This window comes from Falco punctatus (assembly GCF_963210335.1).
Source record: "Falco punctatus genome assembly, chromosome: Z".
In the NCBI taxonomy this organism is placed as follows: Eukaryota; Metazoa; Chordata; class Aves; order Falconiformes; family Falconidae; genus Falco; species Falco punctatus.
The window spans coordinates 22,581,871-22,601,236 of NC_137586.1; the positions used below are offsets into that span (position 1 = coordinate 22,581,871).

The 19,366-nt window shown below is 37.2% G+C and overlaps 2 protein-coding genes across 8 annotated transcripts in view; both read left to right on the forward strand.

Moving 5' to 3' along the window:
* Positions 1-19,366, forward strand: part of IPO11 (importin 11) — a 98,431-nt gene that overhangs the window by 64,483 nt on the left and 14,582 nt on the right. For all 6 annotated transcript variants that reach the window (XM_080372820.1, XM_080372822.1, XM_080372819.1 and 3 more), the window contains exons 28-30: positions 182-277; positions 1,781-1,894; positions 2,713-2,834. In XM_080372820.1, coding sequence (XP_080228946.1) covers positions 182-277; positions 1,781-1,894; positions 2,713-2,834 — 332 coding nt within the window. The remainder of the gene's footprint in view (positions 1-181; positions 278-1,780; positions 1,895-2,712; positions 2,835-19,366) is intronic.
* LRRC70 (leucine rich repeat containing 70) lies at positions 2,845-16,735 on the forward strand. 2 transcript variants are annotated; one of them, XM_080372841.1, is made up of 2 exons: positions 2,845-13,740; positions 14,199-16,735. In XM_080372841.1, exon 2 carries the CDS (start codon positions 14,210-14,212, stop codon positions 16,142-16,144), a length of 1,935 nt encoding a protein of 644 aa, XP_080228967.1. In that variant the 5' UTR covers positions 2,845-13,740; positions 14,199-14,209; the 3' UTR covers positions 16,145-16,735. The 2 variants fall into 2 exon arrangements, with proteins under 2 accessions (XP_080228967.1, XP_080228966.1); XM_080372840.1 differs by having other exon boundaries at positions 2,845-13,656.

Here is a 19,366-nt window from a genome sequence, read left to right on the forward strand (position 1 = left end):
TGCAGAGTACTTCACTAGAATATAATTTCAGCAATCTGAAATAATATTAAAAAAGCAAACCTGGTATTTATTGGTAAACATCCTACCAGGGCCTTCTATATAGACCAGTATATGTAGTTTTAAAGCTTCAGTTAAGATTTTTAGAAGTACTTCAATTGCCTAATTCAATTTTGTTCTTAAGGTTGTGGAAAACGTCTTAAAAGTGAACCCTGTTTTGGGTCCTCAAGTGTTTCAACCACTTCTGCCATCAATATTCAGGGGGATTATAGACGGGGAGGTAAGAGTTACTTTTGAACTACTCTCTACTTTTCCTTTTGAGCAGAAAAGTACTTTCCATTTTCTGGCACAGCTTTTTCATATTGATGTTGCATTTTCTCTTATTTTAAAAGCATCTGATAGAGCTTTGACATCTATTTTAAAAGTCACATAGTAGTGCAAGATTTAAAATGACATATCATTTATTTTGTAATCTAGTATCTATTTTAATAAAATAACACATTTTATTTGCTGTCCTTTCATTATTCATGTGACTGTGTTTAATTAGATCCTTTGTAGGCGTTGGGAGGGGTTTTGTTGTAGTTTTTTAAAGACACACACACTCCTTTTTAAATGCACCTGCACTATAGAAGAACAAACTGGACAAGAAGATTGACTTGACCTTTTTCTTATTTAAATATCTAGTATGTCAGGATTCAAAGGTTGTGAGAATGCTTTGTGTGAGACAGAAGAGGCTTTAAGATTTAGCTTGCTTAAATGTCTTAAGTTCTCCCTTTCCTCTCTCTTTTCCCTTCAAAATTCCATGTTCAGTAAAAAGGAGTAAAATCCAATATGCTTTAACTGTGTTAAACCTTGCAGTGCTAGCAGGAGAAAAAAAAATCTTGAATGAGTGGGAAGAATTCTGTATGCTTTTGACTTTTTTGATCAAATTGGTTTTTTTCAGTTGAAGACTTTCAGATATCAGTATTTGGCTCCCATTGTTACTGAGTTAAATAAGACATTTCCAAGAATAAGCCAGGCAGTATTACTTAACTATGTACTTTTTGCTGTACAGAACACAAAGCAGAGTAGTTTACAGTTTAAGAAGACCCAAAACTGAAGAGTGGATTATTGAAATGTCTTCTGATTTAAGACTAATAAATTGCTTCCTATTCAAAAAGGTATTGATCTGGGTACAGTTTTCAGGTAGATGCTGGCATTTCATTTTTCAAGGAGGCAATTCTATGAAATACTTTTATATTCTTAGATGCTGAATTTAATATGAGGAAATATGTAGCTTCTCTGAAATTAAAAGTAATAACAACATAATAAATTTATGAGCTTATTACTGTATCCAGTTAATTTTGAGATAACAAACTGGTTACTGGCAAATGTATTACAGTTTCTGTCACTGAAATAAGTAACAACTTAAGAAATACTAAGCACTTTTTAATGTTACTACAATTGTAAAAAGTGATTTTGAACCATAATCAACTGTGAAAGTAATTTTTAAATGGTACAATATACTGTTTATTCTTTAAGATGCAGGTTTTTAAATTTAAAGCAAAATCACTAAGCAAATTATCATTGCTTTTTGGAGGAAGCCGACTTTGAGATTGTTATAGTTTTCCTATTGTAAGAATCTAAAGACTGGTAATGATTGTTCAATCAGTCTTGTATTCTTAGAAGCTTTTAAATTACAATTTCTGATTTTAAATTTAATAAAATACATAAAGGATGCATACGAAGCATTTTTCTCTTAATTAAGCTAAGCCTCCTTTGTTTTGGTTTACTTTTGTTTCAGAGATACCCAGTGGTGATGTCTACTTATTTGGGGATCATGGGCAGAGTTCTACTACAAAACGCAAGGGTTTTTTCATTACTTCTGAGCCAAATGGCATGTGAATTGGGTCAGGAGGTAAGGATTTTTGTCTTATTTCAGCTGGATTGCATGTGAAAGTCTTGTGTTTCTTTGACCTGAAAGAACTTTTCCCTCTGTTTTCCATGCTTGTTCCTGCCCAGTCTACCTTGGAAATCGGTCTTTTGCCCTCCTTTGGTCCTTCCTCTAAACATCGTGTAACAAGTTGTACATGTTCTCATGATTACCTTAAAACATCTCCTTAGAAGTTCTATACAATCTCTAAATTCTCTTCCCGGTGCATCCCACAATAAGCCGTGTAAACCCCTTTAGTTTGCATGGTATTGCAGGGTGAGAGTTACTTTCCTTGTGCCACCTTGAGGGGCCTTGCATCCTCGTTAATGGTCTAATCATTCTCCAGTGAGTTTCTAGGAGTATGGGGTTCAGCATGCTCTGGTTCTACTGATGACATTATTGAGGTTCTTTTGCTCCAAGTGTTCTTTCTACTATGTCTTTTAAGTGAAATATTAGTAGTTTCCTTATCCTTAGGTATAATACATTTCTCAAACAGGTAAAGACAAGCCTCTCTATTTGTTACCAGTGAAGGTGAAACAAAGTTCACATGCTTTGTATGTATTAGACTGTTATAGGAAAACTGAGTAATACACTACTCTGAATAAGTCTCTGTCCATGAATTAAATGCACTTCTAACTTCTAGGTTACAATTATTGGTGAGATGGGGTTCAGGGCCTAGAAGCACTGTCGCAGAAAATTTGAAGAACAGCTGTTGTTCGCAGCTTCGGTCAGGTGTATGTAACTGTACGGTGTCTTTCTGAAGTACTTATAAATGAAAAGGAATGTTCTGTTTCCCATTGCAGTTGGACCAAATTCTTGGGAGCGTGATTGAAATGTGGGTTGATCGGATGGATAACATCAGTCAACCAGAAAGAAGAAAACTTTCCGCTTTGGCATTGCTTTCACTTCTGCCATCATTGAATAGGTAAGTAAATGTACAATGCCTTAAGAATGTTTCAAAGGCCCTTAAGATGGTTTTTGAGGTATTTCACAATTCCACAGGTAAATATTGCAATACAAGTAGTTCTATTGGCTTTTTTCTTTTTTTTTTTTCCCCAAGAGAAAATGTAGAATTTTCATGCTACATTATGTTAACTTTTTATTTGGATTCATAGCAATATAGTAACCTTTCTTCTATTTCATGGAAAATGTCAAAGTGAAGAAACAGCACTGCAGATTTTATTTTCCAGTCTCATACTAATATTGAACAAGCTGCTTCTCTCATCTGTGATAAAGTAGTTGATTAGTTGACTTGTTAGTGTTTTGGTGTCCCTTACAGGGAACAGTGTTTGTTAGTTTTGTTTCCTGTTGTGGGTATATCTGAACTTTAATAATGGTTTTCCCATTTATGACATTAAATGGAAGAGTTTCTCTGAAAGACTGTGAAATAGTTTTTGCATTGTAGGTTTCTATAGCAATCAGCTTTTACTTTCCTTTCTGTAGCCATCAGCATTGCTGAATATACATACAAAAGAAAAGTGTTTAACGAAAATGCTGGATAGTGTTAGACTGACTTCTAAATTGTCACTACTAGAATTCATGTATAACACATGTTCAGTCCATACTTCAGATTATTCCTGTTTGTTTGAAAGGCAGGAAGACAGGACTGCATGAGGTTACATTTAGTCTGCTGGATTTCCTGAAAAGTTTTAAGTATTGTCTAACAGGAATTTACATGTCGCTCACAAATCCTAAAGCTATGGTTATCCATAAAGCTATAGAATATGTAGTCACTACCTAAAAATAAGGGAACTCCTACATGTAAAACTCAAGAGGCTTCATTCCTTTTTATTGTGCCCAGAAGCTTTCTTTTTTTGTCCCAGATCATCAGGACAAACATCCAGCCAAGGGTGAACCAAGCAGCTGCTTTACAAGAAAGCTTCTGTTTCTTTCAGAAGATGTAGCAATGTTATGTTACTTATGAGTGTATTTAAAGTGTTCTTGAAGAGGTGTTATCTAAAATTTCAGGTGCAGAACTACAGGTCTGTCTTCCTGTGAAGTTTCTTTTAAAGAGAGGAAGGAAAAAAGAAATTGCTTTATCAAACTGTGTTGCTTTGAACTACATTCAGCTGCTCCAAGCTTCCTTCTGGAAAGTCCTTCCTAGCAGTCCTTAAGATAATAAAACCTTCAGCAAATGACAGCTTTATTTTTCAGATACTCAAATCATTTAAACAAGCCACTTCTCAAATAAAAAGTCTCTCTCCAGTGGACATATTTATGCCAAAGCTATGAAAATTTTACTATACAACTGGTAGACTGCCAGAGCCGAACATATTTTCAGATAAATTGATTGTCAAGTGATTGTTCCTTCTGCTTTTGAACAATGTGAGTCACTCTGGTTTTGCCATTTTGTAGGGAGTACATATGTTTTAAATATAATACAGTATTTAAACAAAATATTTTAATTCATATAAACGTTTTCAAGAAAAGCTTCAGTAATTTTTCCTTTTGGAGTACCTCACTAACCAAGATTACTTTGGACATCCAAAGCCAGTTCAAGATTTCTCAGCTGCAGAGACAACAGAACTTTGTCTCCTGACAATGGCTGTGAGACAAGCTTACTTGGGAATGCAAAGCTGAGGGTGAGGTTCTACCCTCAGTTTGCTCCTGTGCGATCATCAGGTGTGGTACCAGTAGCAAGCTCAGATTTTCAAGACTGCTGTAGGGGAGTACAGGTAATCTGTGCTGTGTCTAGCACTTCCTGAGGATTGTGCTCTTTTTGCCAGTTGCTACCTCTAGCCTATGATAGGAACTGTCACAAGAGGATCAGGTTATTTTAAGGGGAAAGGGAGGGAATAGACAAAAGAACTGGGGAAAAATTAAGATAACGTGTATTTGCATTCTTCCCTCAGAGTTGCTTTATGGATAAAACGTTGGGGAAAACATTAGGGAGTGACATTTTTTATTCTCCCTCTTACTACTTCATTGCTTTTAGGTACTCTTGTAGTTAGTAGTCCTGTTTATGACTATACGTATGTGTACTTGGGACTTTCTGCTTTTTAGGGGAAGTAAAGTTTCCATCATTATGCATTTCAAACCAGTATGGCAAAAGTAATTTCCTATTTCAAATATAGCACCTTTGACAGCTTAGAGCGAAGGATTTTGGAGCAGTTAAGATGGGAATCCCTGCAGAGCAGTCGTAGTTCACAGTGATTCTTCAGCCAATTAGTTGGACTATGCAGGTTATGAAGTGACAGTTCATTAGCCAAACGATAGCTTTCTTGTCTAGTAATATCTTTGAGAGATACATGCAATGAAGTGTCTTTAGTATAAACAGTACCGTTGCATTTTTATCATGTATGCATGTAAGTCCTTCAATCCAGCATCCTGTTTATCTTCCTACACACAGCTGCACATTGTGTTAGTATTTAGAAGTTTGTATTTAAAAAAAAGAACAATAACTGCTTCTTTCCTGATTAGTGTTGTGACACCTTTTCACTTAGCAGTAATTTCCTGGTATTACTTGGGGGTTTCGCATAAACTAAGTACTACCTAATCTGCACTTGCTATCTGAGTCGGGTCATTCAATGTTAGCATTTTTTGTGTCTGATACATGCATCTGTATTATTTTAGACATTTTGTACTCTTACTGCCTGTTTGCCACTCATACCTACCCACGTGCATTTTGATTCATTTATTAGAAGCTCTTCATACTTCATAAAATAAGGACCTTTGTCTTCAAACTGGTGTATGTACCATAGGGTCCAGTAAGAAGATATGGGCAGTAATTCTGTATTTACAGAGTACTGTTGTCTCCGTGTTCAGCATGAGGGAAGTATGCATAGACATATAGTAGTTAGAACAGCGAGGGTCTTAGAAAAAACCAAACCATACAAAATAACAAGAAAAACCCCAAAACCAAAAGAACTTGAAGTTTGGTGGAGGAGAATAATCTGAGCTACTGTGAGATGTGAGAGGTGACAGACAGCAACCTGGATGAGTACATTCACAAATGTCATGATTCCTGGTCTAGTTCAGTTATATTCCAGTTTACCTACAATCTTAGTGGCTTGGTTTTGAACCTACAGCTTCAAGTGTACTCCTCTAGTACAGTACAGCAGATGTAGTTGGGGTTTACTAGATGTGCCCTTGGTCCCCAAAATCGTGCCTAGTGACCCCAGTCAGGAGCAGCAGCCTAACATTTTAGGCCATGGCAGAAAGGAGCAGGGCCCCCAGCACTATTTCAGGTGCTACATTTTGAGGTACACTTCTTCAGCATTCTTTGTATTTCCTGAGACCAAAGTGATGAAAATTGTACCTCTTCTCCTTCTTGTACCTATGTATGTCTGGAAATAACCTCAATCATCTTGCTTACTGCACTTCTGTCACTTTGTACAATGTCAGCAGCACAGCATTTTGGAATGTTCTTATTTTGGGATATCGAAAGCTTTTAATGATTTATTTGGCAAAATAGATTTCTTTTTTATTCTTCCAGTTATTATCTCTGTATCTGTGTAGAATGCAAACAGTACTGGAAGATGCTTAATAGCTATAGGAATATTTTAGTGCCTAATAGGAAATGTAAAGAAAATTTGGCAAGATGTCTGTCAATAATTAGCTTCATCTGGTACCTAACTGTAAGTATAGGTAGCATTTGACACCATGCTGGAAGCAAAACTCTTCCCCTTTGGTGTTAAGTGATATTAATGCTGCATCTATCAGTCTTGAATGGGAGGCTGCCCAGTTTGCTTTTGCTTGAAGTCAGTGCTTTCCGAAACAGTCCCTTTAGTTCTGGTGCTTAAGGATGGGTTCATTCTTTGTGGACCTAACAGTGTAGAATAGTACCACTTGAAAGGAGAGGAGACTGCTCCGCTTGCAACATGAAACATTTTAATGGATCTTGTCTTTTTCCTGTTTAGTTTGTGGTACATGAGTAGTATTTCCAGATGCCACTTAATTTTTTCCCCTTTGAGTCAAATGTGTTGTCTAGAAAACCTATTGTGAGGATAAAGGCTAAGAGCCTGAGAGGTTCTCCAGGTTGCTTTTCTCATTTCTAATCGTTATGTAAATAAATGGCGGCTTTTTCTTACTGTGTATCAAATCTGATGTCGGTCAGTATGAGTTCTGCTGATTAGATAATTGGCGTTCTGCAAGTATAAGTACTTACAGTAGGCTATTATAATTCCTCATTAGGTTATTACAGAAGTTATTCCTCTGTCATTTAAGTTACTTTGTTAGAAATTTAATTTTTTTCTCAAGAAGTTGTCTATATATAATGTTAGGAAGTGGCAAGAAAGTGCCTAATAAATGCCAAGTTCTCCTTCAGGGTACTTATGTCCACATTTGTAAAGTCAGAATTTGTTACATAACTAACTTGTACATCGTCCTTTCTTTATAGGGATGACACTCTGAAGCTATTTCCCTGTCTTCCCCTCCTTTTTTCTTTTTAATTCCTCTAGTCACAGGTGTGCTCACCCACACATCTAATAGACTATTAGTATTATAAGGAGCTCTTAAATTACAATTTTGCACTTGTCATCCATATTTGGCCTTGGATTTGGTTTGTTTGCCTGCAAGGTAATGGTGCAGTTTTAACGATATAAGTGAAAAATGTGGCTTTTCTCTTAGTCTGAGTCTGCACCTTTCCGAGTGTTACATATAGTATCGTGACTTCCTTAATTGTATGTCACATCATAGCATTGGCAAGAGGATGCACTCTGGCAACTTACCTTCTTCACAATCTCCTTTACTTTTTCTTGTACAGCTCATTGTTAGTATGAAACCTGATGAAGTTCAGCAGAGGCAAGTGTAGGGTCCTGCCCCTGGGGAGGGACAACCCCACGCACCAGCACAGGCTGGGGCTGACCTGCTGGAAGGCAGCTCTGCGGAGAAGGGCCTGGGAGTGCTGGAGCACAGCAAGGTGCACATGAGCCAGCAGTGTGCCCTGTGGCCAAGGCGGCCAGTGGGATCCTGGAGGGATCAGGAGGAGCGTGGCCAGCAGGTTGAGGGAGGTGATCCTCCCCCTCTACTCTGCCCTGGTGGGGCAGCACCTGGAGTGCTGTGTCCAGTTCTGGGCTCCCCAGTTCAAGAGAGACGGGGAACTACTGGAGAGGGTCCAGCGAGGGCTACAGAGATGGTGAGGTGGCTGGAGCATCTCCCATCTGAGGAAAGGCTGAGGGAGCTGGGCCTGCTTCGCCTGGAGAAGACTGGGATGGGCTTTTATCAATGTCTACAACTGTCTTAAGGTTGAGTGTGAAGAGGCTGGGGCCAGGCTCTTTTCATTGGTGCCCAGTGACAGGACATGGGGCAATGGGCACAAACTGCCACACAGAAGGTTCCATCTGAATTGAGAGAGAACTTTACCTTGATGGTGACTGAGCACTGGAACAGGCTGCCCAGAGAGGCTGTGGAGTCTCCTTCTCTGGTATCTCCAGATGCTTCAAGACCTGCCTGGATGCGACTGTGCAACCTGGTCTAGGTGAACCTCCTGTAGCAGGGGTTTGGAGGAAGTGATCTCCAGAGGTCCCTTCCAACCTTGACCATTCTGTGATTCTGTGAAAACTCTTCTAAATATATTCTACCCTAGAATTTGATGTTTTAATTATGTAAGAGACAGCAAAGGATGACAATGGAGTAAATAGCTTTCATCAAACTTTTTATCTTTGTCCTTTGTACTCTGTAGTTTGCACGTTTGCAGATTAGTTATTAAATAAGCTCTGACTGAAGTATAGCATATTATTAAAAATGTGTAAAAATCACAAGATTGTAACAAACATTAAAAAAATGTAATACAGTTTTGTAGCTGGTTTTCCACCCGAGTTTATTCTGATCTTTTTTGGTACACCTGCTTATCTGTCTGCCCTCTACTCTGTTAAATCTGAGACTGCCTGAGAGTAGCTGATATTTTTGGTGACTTCTTAACAGTGCCCAGACTATTGTGATGAGATACCAAAAGCTGTTAACAGCACAACCCGTGTCACTACAAGAAATTCTGCAAATAAGTGCTGTCTTAAAAATTTACATTTCGTATTCAAAAATAAGAAAGTGAGGGTTTAAAACAAAGTATCAGGTTTTGATATTATGGAAACGCCTAGTGTAAAGAATGTTTGTATTTTTAAGGAGGGAGGTAGCTTTTATATATTGTGTGTGTTTTCTCTGTAGCAGTTTTCAGGAAATGCAATCATTTTTTTTTCCTTTTTTGTAAAATTTTTCAAAGTTATCAGTTGCTAATCCAAGTGCATGCCCACCCCAGTGCCTAAACTAGAAGGAAGTGTGCTGCTGCAGGAAGCTGGGCAATTGGATTTAGTTTTGAATCAATTTCTAGAACATGAATTAATTATTCTGGTTGAAATTTGCGAAGTTACTTTTCTTCAAGTTCTTCAAACCATTTGGTTTGAATTGCACTCATATTGACTGTATTTCTTATTGGTTTTATCATTGTGACAGTTTACTATATATTTCAGGGGATAGTAAAAGCTAAAGCTATAAATACAGTTACTCCAAGCATACCACATCTGTGGATTTCATTGTTGGCCATCTTTATTTGTTGTTGGTTTGTTCACAGACTCACTCCATAGTAGACTGTTTTTTGTCAATTTACATGCAAAAACTATTTACATGCAAAAACTATTTACAACTAAGTGAGAAGTTTACTCTGACAGTTTCTCAAAGTGATTTTGTAGTTTCATAAGAACTTTCTGTCATATTATTTTACTAGATTCTAAAGCCAAATAAGATCTATAGAAGGGAAACTTACTTTCTTATCCTCAATGGGAAAAATAATTCTGTAGTTTTCACTTCTTACTCTTTCTCAGCATGTTGCAAAACCTGCTTAATAATTCAATCAAAAATAATAAATGCCAATATTAAAAAGGAAAAATAGTTTAAAAGCTTCATATTTTTGAAATAGATTTCATGATACAAGTTTACATATACAAATGCTTTGGTCATTAAACAGGAGTGTTTTTTCTGGGTTATTTATTTGGTATTACAATTTCTGTGCCTATGTCTCCTTTGTAACTACCATCGTTGCTGTTGCTATTACTAGACTGGAATAGCACTCTGGAACAGAGAAACTTTCGGTAACAGATCAAGATTTTTACTTAAGTGAAAATACGAAATACTAGAAGGATTCTGCAAAATTTGAGATAAGCAGAAATTCTGGGATATTAGGTGTGATAATGAGAAAAACAAAAAGGGGTTTTGAGGTCTGGTAAGTTAACATTAATAAGGTGTCCACAGCAGGTGTTAACTGGATGTAGCTCAGTGAAATGGAATTAAATTATGTGTGTGCTACCCAAGCAGTTGGTTAGTAGCTGAAATACTTTGACTTGTGGTCATACCTGGAGAATGATGTGGGCAGAAGGTGGTGGTTATTTGAAAACGAAACAAGAAAGTTGTACATAGCTCACCTGTGGAGAGTAAAAGTAGATGGAAGACCTGCAAGAGGAGGTACTTGCTAAATGCGCAGTGGAAGGGCAACAGATTGTTTCATTCTTAAACTCAAAAGAATAATTACAGTGCTAAAAATTGGTTTTCCTCTGTTTTGTGAGCTTTTAACAATAGCATGGTGATTACGAGAATTAAATCCCACTTTAAAAACTGGCTTTAATACATTTTAAAGGTGAGTAACTTTAGAACCTGTTTTTTAATTTGTTGCATTTTTTCTGCTATACATGAATTGGAATTGAATTACTATTTATGCTAGCTAATATTCATAACCTGGATTATATTTGCTTTATTCTAACATGGGTTAGTGAGAAAATAGAGGAGGTTTGGAAAGGCAGTGTTCATATGTTCTTTCCATTACTTTGACCTGTCATTTTATGCACAATTTCACAAATGGCTGTTGCTCAGAGTTCATGGTTGTATGGACAAGGAGTCATTGTTGAACTAGCTTTTATATATGTCAAAAAGCAATGACATTAGTTAACTTGGCATATTAAGATAAAACTCACTTCAGGATTAAAAATAATTTTCTCTATTGCAATATGAAGCTGTATTGAGATACAAACCTGGTATTTCTATCACTGGAGAACAGAATTTACAGTGAATAAAATATACCACTGTTGGAGCTGCCTATGCCTAAGCTTGTTTGAAAGACATGTTCGGGCTTTCCCTCTTTGAAGTGTTTTCCCGACAGTTTCCAAGTAGAAATTTTATTGTTTTAAATACAAGCCAGTTTGAGAAACGCTGATAAAAGTTATATATATCCCCATCTTTTTTATGGTTTTACCCAAAACGGTGTCAGTTATGTGGCATGTTATTTTACTTCTCATTCTTTAACAGGTAGTGTGTAGTCTTAATGAAGCAATACCTGGACATTACAATCCGGTCAGATCTGCAGGTCTCCAGGTGCCAAATTTACAAAGTGCAAGACAGGACTTTGTCCACATTTCCTAGAGCAACTTGCAAGGAGCCATGACCTGGATTAAGATACTTACTTTTTTATGTGTGCATGGGATCTGAGACTCAGAAAGGTCAGTGATATCCTCAGAATGACAGTGGCAGCTAGGATTTGAGCAACATTTTTGTGAATGTTGAGAAAAGCATGTTTAATACAAGAACACAGAGACATTCGGCCGCTTACTGGGCACAGCTTTTTTCTGGCCCCCATTCTATTGGTTTCTCTGTATTTGTGTGCTGGTAGCCTATAGAGCTTTAGCAATTCCTGCTCGTTTTCTAAATGTTAATTCTGACATTTTGCAGAAAGGGAGATCTTTTTGACATTTGTCTTCTAAAACTTTTTAGATTGGAACCACTTTCTTTTAACCCTGTAGCGCTTCTTCATCTTAGAAGAAATAATTCCTAGTAATTTCTTTAACCATGTAAATATTAGCATAGAATAGGCTATAGGTAGTGAAGCTTAGTTAGGAGGTAATTTCCCTTTTTAAGTAATTTTTCATTTTTGGTCAATCTCTGGTTTTCTGCTCACCTGACTCTTATTTGAGCTGGATGATCTTTTCCAATTACTCTTGCTGTTCCTTCCCCCATATCTGGGATAATTCCCTAATCATCCTGGGAGCCGTTCAAAATTATGAAGTGTTTTCCCTTCAAGGAAATGACATACCATTTTATTTTACTTTCCTCTAGATCAACTATTGTATTAAATACCATGAAAAACTAAGATGTGAAAATAAATAGTTAAATCTAAGGAACAATTAGTTTTCCTATTGTTTTAGTGGTCTCAGGAAAAGAAGAGCCAAATGCAGTTCAAATTCTGCATTGTAACTAATACAGGCTTTATCTAAAGTGGCCTGTGAATCATTTGTGCTTGTCCTACTGATTTCTTACTTTAAACTAGATTTTATAAGAGGTATTGACTCTGATAGAATTGAAAATCATTAATTTTGGGTTTTTTTTGTTTTTTAAAACATTCCCCTCCATCCCAACTTAAGGTAATTTTCGTCAGCTCAAGCTGAAAAATTGAAGGAATATTTCTCTTTGATATTGAGTATTTCACAGATTTCAAACAAAAAAAAACATTACGTATGGGCAAACCTTTTTTTTTTTCTTAAACTTCAGAAATATAAGTTTCTTTTGGCAGCATTTGGAAGAAAGCCTCTTCAAGAGCACACCCATGTCTATTCTGCTTCCTTTGCTCATGTGCTTCATGCATTTCAGCTTGGATTATTACAGACAAAGGTATTTGGGAGATACTCCGCCCCTTGTGTGAACTTGTGCTTCCTGTATGAGATCTCTGTGGCAGCAGTGACTTTTAATTCTTTTGCTGTTGCGTCTCTTCCTTGACTGTTGCTACCGATAGGCTTTGTCATCTTCATTTTGCTGAGCAGAAGGTCTCATTACAGTATAAATTGTGGTTTTACAGTAACACTGTTGTTTGTAGGCTTACTCTCTCATTTGCCATCTCATTTTGTTGTTTCCCCTTTCCTCCTTTGACGTGACTGGACTTTGCAGGTAGTATGACCTTGTGATGGATAAACTGAGGATGTAATCTCCGGTACTTAGGCAAAGGAGGTATTTATAGTGCAGATGTTTGCACGAAGTGTTTTTCTGCACAAAGGACACTGCAGGAAGTGAAAGCTGTGGAGCAGAGGTGTGGCTGTAAGGATATACGTAGTGCTCTGTGGATAAACTGGCTTTACAAAAAGTGGCCTAAAGTGAGACTTAGCAAAGGGCCTGGTTCAAGTCTGAAATACAACAGATAGACAGCAGTTTAGCACCACATCGCGCAGTTCTCATCTCTGAGATTTCCTGAGCTTCCCTGGGCAGGCTGTCGGTGTGTGCGCCTTGCGGGAGTGCAGGAGGCACTGGGGCTCTGCCCACCGGACCTTGGATTCTCCCTCCCTGCTGGGCTGCTGGAGAGCGGGGTGTGTGTGTGTGTGTGTGGTGGCAGGGTGGTTCTGCAGAGTGTCAACAGTGTAAGTGGTGCTGTTAGTTTAATAGCACATTTTGGAGTTCCACTGAAAGATATAGGGTTTGCAGGTAATGCAATAGTGCTGTTACAAATGTGTATGCTTCATTCTAAAAGTTATACCTAACTTAGATAAAAATATTTTAAGCTCTCCTAGTTAAAAACAGTAGTTTAAAAAAAACCACCGCCAAACAGCAGCAGTTACAAACTAAGATAGTTCTTGGTTTTCTAGAAACAAATCATTGAGATTTCCTTTCCAACAATACTTCTGAAGCACAGATAAAATGGCTTCCTGTCCCAGGGTTTCCTGTATCCATGGCAACCTGACTTTAACCACTTCTTTCTTAGTTTCCTGAGCGAACAGTTACAAATCGTGGGGCAAAATGTGAGTGCTCTAGTTTGCAGCTGTTCTGCCTTTACAGAGGTTTCACAGGTAAGTATACTTGGTCAGCTTGTAACTTAGTCCAATGAACTGCAAAACGGCAAGATAACAGAAATTGTGCACTTCAGATTTGGGGTAAGGAATTGGTTTTTGCTTATTTTAATGTAACTCAGCTTTATAAAAGTAAAATTCAAATTATAAATGAGCCGCCAGTGAAAGGAAGCTCATTTCTACTTGAATACTATTGAAACATCTAGTTGTTCTTAACTGTAAGGAAACGGCTAATATGAAGTATTTTGAGTTTAATAGAAGCTGTTCTTTTGGCAGCTTAATTGCTTTTATGGTGGAACCAATTAAATATATTCTGTCTAGGTTGGCAGTGCATTTGTTTCATTGTTCGTTTACTTTGAAAATGTTTTCAGTGTAGTTCAGTCCTAGTGTGTTTTATTTTTAAACTGCTTATTCCCCTCATCAAAGGGGAATATATAAAATACCAATCTGGAAAGCAATGCTTATATTTTAAAGACTGTAGATGTAGAATCTTTAAACTTTCAAATTAATAATATTTATAAACTTCTTTTTATCTCTACTAGTGAAGTCAGAGATGAGTGAGAAGGCCAAAGACAGGGATATGAGTGGTCTGCAAAGTTCTCCACCCTGCCCAGGAGCATTCCTGTATATCCTTAATTGTTTTCTTGTGTTGCTGCTCCAGAAGGTGGCTCTTGGCTGTCCAGCTGCTTGCCAGCTCTGCACAGGGAGACAAGTTAGCTGTCGTAATTTAGGGCTTTTGAGCATCCCACGGAACTTTCCAAAAACAACAATTCTTGTGTACCTCAGTGGGAATAATATATCGTGTGTCACTCCGAATGAACTAAGAGGCCTTCAGAAGCTTGCTGTGCTCTACGTGGATAACTGCAGTATTTCATATGTACACCCAAAAGCTTTTGTGGAACTCCCGAAACTGTACTACTTGCATCTAAATAACAATAATATTAAACGCCTGGATCCAGGAATCTTTGAAGGTCTTTCCAGTCTTCATTGTTTATATCTTCAGAATAATCAAATAGCTTTTGTTCCCAGAGGATTATTTAGTGATCTCCTTTCTGTTAGATATTTAACACTTCAAAGAAATCGTCTCAGTGTCCTTGGAAGTGGGACTTTCTTAGGAATGATAAGTCTCCAAACACTTAACCTAGCCAATAATAAGATTTCACGGATATCAGATTCAGCATTTCATCATCTTGAAAACCTCGCATATTTGTTTCTTGAAGGTAATAATTTGACACTTGTGCCATCAAAAGCTATTGGAAGGCTCAGAAATCTTGAAAGACTTTCTTTGTCTCACAATCCCATTGGATCGATAAATCCTTTTGCATTTAAAGGACTTACCAAGCTCAGATATCTCTCTTTAAAAAACATGAAGCTAAACCATATTGCTGTAAATGGATTTTTTGGATTAAGCAACCTTAGTCAATTAATCTTAAGTTATAATGATCTAGAAAATATAAATTCCAGCACTTTTGCTTTATTGAATAATTTAATGTATCTGCAGCTAGACAGAAATAAAATAACCAGCATTGGTGATGGTACCTTTGAAAAAATGGGGCAGTCACTTAAAATACTCAGCTTAGCGTTCAATAATATTACTGAGTTACACCCTGAAGTGGTCAAGCCCTTAGCATCTTTAACTCATCTACAGGTAAATTATAATCCTTGGAACTGCAGCTGCGAAATGCTTGGGTTACTTAATTGGTTAGCATCATCTCCTATTTCTGTAAAAATTCATTGTTGGAATCCCCCGAGTATGCGTGGTAGACCTTTGCATTACATTAAGTGGACTCAGTTTGCAAACTGCAGTGGCCCTACTGCCAGCCCAGATACAGCCTGGAGTCTGGGGTCGGCAGGTGTCCGTCACAGTGCTACCACATTGCTGATGGCGTGGCATAAGGGAAACAGGCACAACACATTTGAACCGTTTGAGCAGTTTGTCAATGCAGAAACTGAATATGTTGCTTTGTGGGAGGGCACTACAGCTACAGCTGCTAACCCATTGCCCTATGAAGAAAATGCTGCTGAAATTCTGTCACGGGCAACCACAGTATTACCAACATTAGCAGTGCAAATGCCAGCACAGATTGTACCTGTTAACAGAACCGTAGAAGAAAAAGGGTTACTTCCAACAGATGCTGCTCCTGTATCGTTAAAAACATCTCTGTTTTGTACACAGCAGGTTGAAAAGCTGAATCAGGCTTTTGACATTTTACTAGCCTTTTTCATTCTGGCTTGTGCTGTGATCCTATTCTTAACCTGTAAAATTGTTCAGTTTAGGCAGAAACTAAAGGTGCTGGAAAACTCAGGGGAAAAGAGAATAGAATATTATGGTTTTTATCAGCCTGGGAGGTACAACGTAACAGACCCAGTGCAGTCTCTAACTCGGAATTCAATGGGGCATTCAGAACTAGACCAAATTAGGCTGCTCAAGCGAACAGCATCTGAAAGTCAGGCACAGGTCATATTATTTGAACACTCATCATTGTAATTTATCTCACTTCATTTGATGTTAACTTTATTGTGGTCTGAAATGTCAAGAGATCAAGAATTCAGTTTTCTAAAAATACATTCACTGATGAAAATCAGTTGGTCGAATTGTGGAAAATGGTGTAATTTGGGTTCTGCATCATCATTTGCTTCCTGCATATTTTGATGTTTATTTTATTAGAAGGAATCATTCATCTATAACTCAAGCATATGTGCAGTATAAAGTACACACATATTTATTTTGCAATACTTAATGGTATAAATTTCTGTAGGAATTCCACAGCTAACTTGAAGCTTTGAAGCAAGCAAAACCTCAGGTTTTAGCAGGATCAGGAAGCCAAGAAACCTGGGAGAACGGGGGAAAAAACATTAATGCTTCATCTATTTATTGTAATGTAGTTTCTACTCTGCCTCTGCTAATCATCACAGTGGGGAAAAAAATTAGTATATTTACCTCTAGCATGTTCAAACTCTTGAGGAAAATAGAAATTTAAAATTATAATAATTTTATTTATACATATGATATCTTAATATACAAAATTGTGTATTCGGTCTGTATAATGAGCATATTAAAATGATTTTTTTGTTTGTATGCATCTGTATCATTTTATGAAAATACCTGAAATTAGAGTTAATAAGAAAACTAGATTTCTATTGGATTGAAAAATCGACCAACTTTATTATATCTAAGGTAATAGATCTGATTAATTATTGTCAATAAAAGACTTGTTGTCAGGAGTTTTTTGCTAGATAAGAGGTGTACTACATAAGAAATATACTACACTGTAAATACATAATTTTAGATTAACTGGTGAAGATATTTACATATTTGTGGTGTATATTTGGAAGTGTAAGGTCTTAGTGGAGAGCTGATTTTAGGCTTCATCTTTGAAAGATGGATGTTATTTCACTATATAGCTTGCATTTGTTTTAACTTTATATTTCCATTTTGAGTATTGATGCTCTATTGCATTATTGTCAGGTGACGTCTGGTGTGGTGTAGCTTTATTGTCAACCTGCATGTCTGTGATTCCGTAATTTAAACTTCATTCAGGAAGAAATAGAACATAAAAGTATATTCCAGATAGTCCAATCCTGTAAAATGTTCACCTAGCTGAATGGGACTTTTGGTGATACTGTTTGTCTTCTACAGGCCTGTGCCCTGGAGGCTTAAACCACTTGGTTTACAGGCAGTACAATTTATCGTTAGGTCATTTTACTCAAGGAAAAATGGAGAATAATGTTTTGATTGTCTGTCCTCCATGGGATCAATCGAAGTAGTGTGAAAGTATCTTGCTGTTCCAGCATCCAGCCTGGAGACCAGGGCATTCTCCAGATAACCAGAACTGCCATCAGGGTTCTTTTTCTAGCCCGCCTGCTTTCTGCTGGTGCAACTCCTGTGCGTGGCTGTGTTGTGCTGCTCCCTATCATGCTGTTTGTCCATCTCCAGCTGCTTTCCAGAAATTACAGATACTATCTGCTACTAGTACATATGTAGTGCTATGACTGCACTGTGTGCGTGTTGGATGTGCAAGTGTGCCTCTTGGTGCTTGTTAAGTGTCTCAATTGAATGTCATGAAATATTAATTTACTATATTTTAATAGTGCATTTTACTGTAATTTACTGTATAATAAAATAGTTTTATTTTATGGAACACTTAATTCAGCTACTTAGACAAAAGCTTAAATGATTGTGGATTGCTTGAGTAAAAACTTTCTTATAATTTTCTACTTGGACATCAGATGTTAAATGTAATGGGTAGATGTTTTTGAGGAAAGAAACATTGAGTAGTTCATGCTAAATTTTTTTTAGGTGGCTGATCCATTATGGTCTCTTCCTCTTTAATCCATTTTTGTTGTTTTCCGCCTCTCCTACATAATTCCTCATGATAAGTGTTAGGTTTGTTTTCACTTATAACAGCTGCACAGTCCGTGATTGCAGAGTAGCAGGTTCTGCAGTTTTATGTGCTGTATTTCTAGATTTTCAATTTTATATGGATGTCTTCAGAAATAATGGACTTAAAATTCAGTGGAAGCTAGTTAACTATGTTTTCATTGCTAGAAATGCTGCTGTGCCTTTGTTAGAGAGGAGTTTTGGGAGTGGCAAAGGTTGAGACTGAAGAAAACAAGTTCTCAAAATAATTTGGTGGGGGACAGCTCTGTTTTAGGCTCTGATTTCCACAGCTCAACAGAAGGGCATGACAAGTTCACTCTGGAAGTGTATCCCTTCCAGCTGCTGTAGGAGTTGTTTGCCAGGTATGAATCTCACTGTCTGTAGTGATGTAGCATGAAAGGAAGCCGGTACTGTCAGAGCTGATTTTGCAAGCAAAGAGTTGGAGCAGTTGGAAGCTATACTTCGGATTGGAGTCATCCTCTAATATCCACCTTGCCAACAATCTGGATTAGACTAGTAAGGAATTGGGAGATTCATTATGCAGTTGTGGGGGATATACCTTTCTTTTGCAGTTAGTAACTTTTGTATTTTAAATGTTCATGCTAGGAAACAGATTCTGTCATTTACAGGTGTGGTTCATGCATCTAACTATTAATCATTAGATTAATTAGTCATTAGCAGATTTTTAAGTCTACCCTTATGAAGCAAAATGGCACTTTATGGTCAGCTGTAGTACTCCCCTGGAAAGTTGTCTTAGTTTAGGAGCTCCTTAGCACTGTGCAGTTCGTAAGAGGGGTGTGTGCATGTGAAATAGTCATTTACATTGCTCACATTTATATGTGCAAAGTAATCTCTGTCCCACTCTGCCTCTTCTCTTGGCTAATGAGATAAGAATAAAGAATCCATCTTTCTCAAATCTACTGTACACTAGTAAGGATACAAAATTAAAGTTTTTCCCTTTTCTGCTGTTGGCTGCTTCACCCTGGTGGAGGTAGAAAAGTGGAAAAGTTTCTTATGTTACTTTTAAACTCTAAAATGAAGTATGTTTTCTCACACAGAATTTTTTCTCCCTTTCTGATAGGCTGAGGAAGATGCATAGCAGACATGGGGACCATTTTATTTAATTACCCCTGAAAATTTATCGTTATATATGTTTTATGATAATAAATGTTTACAGTGGTTATTTATATAATGGAAATACAGATTCTGAGTAAAACCTCAGGGTAATAAAGATGTTGAATATATAGCTGAGTGTATTAGAAATGATAGACAGAATGAGAAAAAAAAAAGTATTACTTATTTTTAGAACAGATGTGATCTGGCTTTTTT

Excerpts from the sequence above, each read along its gene's own strand:
- LRRC70 (XM_080372841.1), top strand. The coding sequence starts at position 14,210 with ATGAGTGAGAAGGCCAAAGACAGGGATATGAGTGGTCTGCAAAGTTCT.